At 45.1% G+C, this 5797-nt stretch overlaps 1 protein-coding gene across 1 annotated transcript; it reads right to left on the reverse strand.

The window, feature by feature from the left end:
* Positions 1 to 3492: 3492 nt before the first annotated feature.
* Positions 3493 to 5697, reverse strand: LOC119711132 (fatty acid-binding protein, liver-like). Its single transcript, XM_038160928.1, has 5 exons — positions 5626 to 5697; positions 5396 to 5543; positions 4271 to 4443; positions 3904 to 3993; positions 3493 to 3603 (listed from the first exon to the last, which is right to left on the reverse strand). Exons 1-5 carry the CDS (start codon positions 5680 to 5682, stop codon positions 3553 to 3555), a joined length of 519 nt encoding a protein of 172 aa, XP_038016856.1. The 5' UTR covers positions 5683 to 5697; the 3' UTR covers positions 3493 to 3552.
* Between the last annotated feature and the right edge of the window lie 100 nt (positions 5698 to 5797).

Raw genomic sequence — 5797 nt, forward strand, 5'->3', positions numbered from 1 at the left:
GGGGCAAGATGGCGGCCGCGCCCCCGCCGTGAGGGCACGGCGCGGCCCGGCCCGGTGCGGCCGCCTCACAGCGCCGCGCCTCCCTCCTGTGCAGCCAGCTGACACGGCCTCGGGCTGCAGCGCCCTTCTGAGGCTCAAGGGATCGCTGTCCTGTGGCAAAATGTGGAGTATGTATAAGTTACGTTAAGAAAAGATGTTCTTTGGTGTTTGACGTTTTTGTGGTTTCTAGCCTGATCAACAAGAAGGGAGATGTAACCTGTGAAAAGGCAGCCAACGAGCTCTAAGTGATGTGCCTGTGGTAGAATAACAAATTGGTGGAAATGTCTTGTTGAGGTTTAGGGCTGGACGTGCTTCGATGGTCTCAGACCTCTGGGGAGGTTAACAAAGCTTGAGAAAAAGGATGCCCGCTGATAGAGGGCACAAAGAATGCAGAATTTATGGGCCATCTGGCAAAAACTCCCCAAGATAAGGAGGAAACTAATAAACCCAACTCAGCAACTGTGCTGAAATGATCTCCAACTGGGTAAAACGTAATTTTACATTTTACATCTGCAGGGGCAGGTCATGACCACCAACCCGCAGACCACTGACCCAAAAGCAGAGAACGGGACTAGTTAGCATGAGAAACAACAGAATAATTAACCAACACAAGATAGAATACTAATTCAGAACTATGTGACTTGTAGCCAAGGCACACTAATTCCTTTGTTTGCTAAAATGTGTAAATAGTAATAAATTTTGGTGTTGGTGTGCTCAGTTTGTGGAATCCCCCAGGGCCCCAACTGTGCGACACTGAAATAAATGGCCAGTGTCTCTCTGGAGTGTGTAACTATTGTTGCACACGGAGTAATTAATGCAATTTTTGTGGAGAACACCATTACCCAGAGCCCTGCTGAGCCCCAGGAGTTTTCACCGGGCTGTTTGCACAGGACCAGCCCTTTCCATTAAAGAAAACAATACAGTTGGTGGGTGGAGAGATTATTTCTTACCACACTCGTGTGTAACTCATGTAAAAGTGGCTAAAAGGCACATCTGACCCCACAGTCACAGGGTTTGGTGAAGAGTTCAGTGAAAAGTGTCTGCATTTTCATGTGAGGTGTTTTCAGCAAACTTCTGCAGGGACAAAAAGACTCGGAGCTGATGCAGCCCTGGTGGCTGCCACCAGTGTATTTTCATCGTTATTTTTAATATTCATGAATGAAAACTGGTGGGAGGACATTGCTGTTCATATCTTGGCAATCTCACACTAAGAAGTGCCTGAGTTTTACGGGTTTTGAATGACACATATTCAAGTTTGAATGGCAGATGAAGTTCAGTCACTAACACAGGAGATGTGCATCCATATACACTTCCAAATAAAAGGAATTTATGGGGTTGGTGTTCAGGGTCTGTGTGCAGGAGTCAGCAGAGAAGGGATGAGGATCTCTGAGCATGTTTTTTGCATTTAATATTTAGAGTTACCATTTTTCTGTATGCAAGCAGCAGGTCGAGTTGTGCAATATAAACACAGATCTGCTCACACAAACCATTAAAAGAACATAAAAAATCAAGCCAAGAGCGCACATCAGAGACTGGAATTGTGGTGGGAGTGCTTGGCACAGAGCAAAAAAGAAAAAAAAATATTTTATAGACATTCTGAAAACAATGAATTTACCAAAGAGTGGACTTTGATGGATAGAAATCCATGCTGCCGGGATTACCTCATCAGAGCTTGTCAGATTGGGAATCAAAACTTTGAACAAGATCCAAGTTTGATTATAAATACTCCAGTGGAGTCTTTCCCAGAAAAATGCCCTTGTTTTTGTGGAACAGTGAATCCAGAGCCGTCCCAGCCTGTTATGCCATTTAGGAATGCTGATTCCTTTGGGCCATGGGACACAGATCAGTCTGATCAAAATCCTGCAGGTTTTGGCTGCTTCTCATAAGGAGCTGCGCTGAGTATCCCACCCAGATCTGGGGTGTCTCGTGGCAGAAGGACGTTGCCAGAAGGATGGGAAAGACTGGCACCATTGCTGGGAAAATGAAATCACTGCAGTGGTGAGGAATGCCAGGTGAAGTGTTCTTTTCATTTTTCAGCATTTTAGCCATTAGAATGACTTGGCGTGAGCTGAAGTTCTGATAAGGTCGGTGTGCTTTTAGCGCGTGGTATCTGCAACAATCATTTTGTAACGGGCTCGAAATGAGTAACGAAGGATCTCTGCCTTGGTTTAGGAATAAACCTGAAGTTTGCAGCCCTTGATCCCTGCAGACCTGCAGCAGTCTGGGAATTTCCTGCTGGAAAACCACAGCGGGTGTTTGGTTTCAGGGTGTGTTTGCAGCAGTTACCCAGCAACTCCCAGAGAGAAGGGTGCTGAGTTCTTGGGTGGCTTTTCACAGCACCAGTGCTTTAAAGCAGCCTCCTCCTCCTCTTCCTCCTCGTCTCCGAGTTTTACCAGCCCTGATTTCTGTGCTGCTGATCTTATTTCGGTGTAACTCACATGGAATTTAATTCTGGCTGCAGGAGAAATTGGAATTTAATTCTGTGCTTGGCTTTGGAGCTGCCTGGGAGGCAGAATGAGCACAAGGATCCTTTCTGCCAGTGAAACTCCCCCTGAGAATGGCCTTATCCCAGAATGAGAATACGCTTCCCAAATTGCTTGGATCACACTGTGTTGTTAATAAAACACAACCTCTCCCCTCACAAAGTGCTCTCCTAGCACGGGGAGATGGAAACTCAGCACTCTTCCCTGGGGTAAAACCTCCCCGTGAGGATTTGAAATGGCATTATCAGTCCAGCAGCTTTGCTCATGGAGGTCTTGGGCCTAAAACCAAATCTAACAAATCTGCAGTGAGTTCAGTGATGGAATGGGGCTGCTGATCCAAGAACAGGATCTGATCAGCAGAGGAATGGCTCTAGGCACAGCTCCTGTGTTTTATCCTTCATGGAGGCACAGGCTCTGAACAAAGTCTGGCTTACTTGAGCTTCACAGACTTGGGCCGTGACAAGACCCTGGGAATTCATTGCAAATGGGAAGAATGTTTAATTCTCTTTGCTCTTAATTGTACTTGTGTGTCATTCAGTTTAAGAACAGCCATCCCTGTTGCTAATGACTGCTGAGTGCTTCACAGCTTTTCAAATATTGCTCTTTCTACTGCTGGGCCTTGTGGCACAGACCAGCTCAACAAATGCCCGATTGTTCTGCGTGGGCCAGGTCATGGAGAAGGGCTTTGGTTACACACTGACCTTCAGCAGAAGCAGGAGCTGGAGCTGAGTCTGTTCAGTCTGTGTGCAAGAAATCAAGGAGCATTTCTGTAGCTTTTGGCTGCTCCCAAGGATTATTGTGGTGAGCTGGAACAGTGATTTCTGGCCAGGTTGGGTTGTCTGGGACGCAGATTTCTGTCACTGTGAGGGGAAAACACAGTCCTGTAACAAGGGGAAGTGCTGTGAGAAAGGAGAGCAGAAATCATCATGCTTTCCTGGAGTGTTTGTTCAGATAAAACAGAGATCACAGCTTGTGGAAAGTGCGCTTTATTTCAGGTATGTAAAGGTGTCACAGAGAAGGGGATCTGTCTTTAGACTTTCTTGCCTCTTCTGACAAGCGTTACTCCACCGTATGTTATTGTCTGTGGGAGAAAAATACACATTTTTATAGCTAAGAAGTGTCTGTAATTCATGCATAAATCCATCCTAGTCCACAAGAAAATACAATCCCAGCACCTGCCATAAATATAAATATAAATATAAATATAAATATAAATATAAATATAAATATAAATATGAATACAGCATGAAGGAAAAGTTGGAGTTGGTTGTGCTCCTTGGAGCAGTCTTTATCCACAGGGACACTCTGTAGACACTGTGAGCTAATCAATATTTTTTCCTTTGGCATTTTTCTGCCTGTGCCTTTATTTTCTAGCACTTACCTCCACCATTTCATTTCCTTTTACTTCCTGCTCGTGAGAGAATTTATCTGATTTGCACACCAGCTTCCCATTGACCAAGTTGACAGTGCACTGTTGGAACATTTAAAAAACATTTTTAAAAAATCTGATTTTGGAATTCAATTCCGGTAAGTAGAGGACTAATAAATAGAAAATAAATTACACTGATTTTTCATAATGACAGCTGCTAATTTAAACTAGAGAGCATTTGAATAGGAGTTTTAGGAACATTTCTGTTTGCTAAAGTGATAGAAATATTTGCGAATGGAAATGGTACAAACAAATTCCACTCACACACGAGCTGAGGTTTAGGGATAAATACAGATGTGCTGTTCTGGGAATGCTTTACCTTCAGCTTCCTGCCATCCATGGTGGTGATGTCGGCCTCTTTGCCCAGCGTGAACGAGTTGGTTACAGATTTGTTGGGTGTTTTGGATGTCACAACAAAGTCGTTGCCTTTCTGTTGTATTTCAACAACAGGCTTAATATCTTTGGCCATTTTGATGGTGTCATCTGGCAACCCTGCAAAAACAGCAAAACAGGGCTTACAAATAGCAAATGGTGCCTTCCAGCAAGAGCACAAGAGATGCAAACAGTACTGAAAGGTGATGGCCAAGTTAACAGACAAGTCCTGGTTTGGATTCCTCTCCTCTCTGTTTTTTTTTGCTCCGTTCCTGCTGTCCTGGCTAGGTTTTGCTGTGGTATTTGGTGATGTGTCAGATTATGCACAGTTTCTTGTCCTTAGGGCTGGCCATGGGGTGCCGATGCTCCGTGAAAAGAACCACGTGTGCATTACTTTATCTTCCCAGGGAGATGGGAGTTGGGGGATTATCTGTCCAGGCAGAGCTGGGACACTGAGAGTACCTCAGACTCCCTTTTTGGGGTGTCCCTGGCATGATTTGAAGGTGTCATTGTCCCCAGGAGAGGGATTGGTTCTGTCACGCTGTCAGACCAGGCTTTTCAGCTGGAACTGGACCTTACTCTCCTGAATATCTCCTATTTACTCTTCAAAACCCCAGCGGGAACATTTGGTGGCAGAGGTAAGTGCATATTTATTGGTGTAGCACCTCCTGATCCTACAGATTAGATCTGATAATCACTCAGAGATTACTGACACTTATCACTCTTGATAAGCGCTGACAGGTTACTGACCACTTCTCCCAGGTGTTAATTATTCACAGATTACTGACAGCAGTCTGCTGCAGAAAGGGCTTCTGAAGAAGTCATTGCTGGCTTGTTTCTGGTTAGATGTGTTTATAAAATTACAAATAATCAACACGATAACTCTTTGGGGGTTATCTGTAACCTTTCTCCATCAATTTATACAACTCTCAGCTTCTTCTCACATCCACATTAGACCAGACACATTGAACCAAGCAGGGCAGCTTATCCCAGAAGGAAAAGGACAAAATCCATGGACAGGCAGCAGTAGGAGCTGTGGTGCCAGTGGTTTGAGGAGGGAGCAGGCACTTACCCAGAGCCTTGAGGAAGGGCTCGAGGTTCTCCTGAGTGTGGATCTGCCAGGTGCCGGCGAACGCCATGGTGGGGCACAGCGAGGGCTGCCCCTGCCCACGGGGATGCTCTTTATGGAAACAGAGAGGCCAGCCCAAATTGCCACAGGGCTGATCATTAACCGGGATACAGCAATCATTAATCACTTATTTGTTCTTAATGATCATAACCTCTCGTTCATGCCGTTCTTACCTTGAGGGATGGGATGCTGTGTTTGTTGTGGGTTACTGACCTCGGCTGATGGTCCATCCTTATTGGGAAGTGTTGCGGTGCAGCTTCATTGGTTTGCTTTTTGTCCACAACTTCTGTGTTTAACACAGACTCTGTGTCTTGAATAGAATCCTTCAGATAAAGTTACAGTAGA

Source organism: Motacilla alba, chromosome 23 (assembly GCF_015832195.1).
Source record: "Motacilla alba alba isolate MOTALB_02 chromosome 23, Motacilla_alba_V1.0_pri, whole genome shotgun sequence".
In the NCBI taxonomy this organism is placed as follows: Eukaryota; Metazoa; Chordata; class Aves; order Passeriformes; family Motacillidae; genus Motacilla; species Motacilla alba.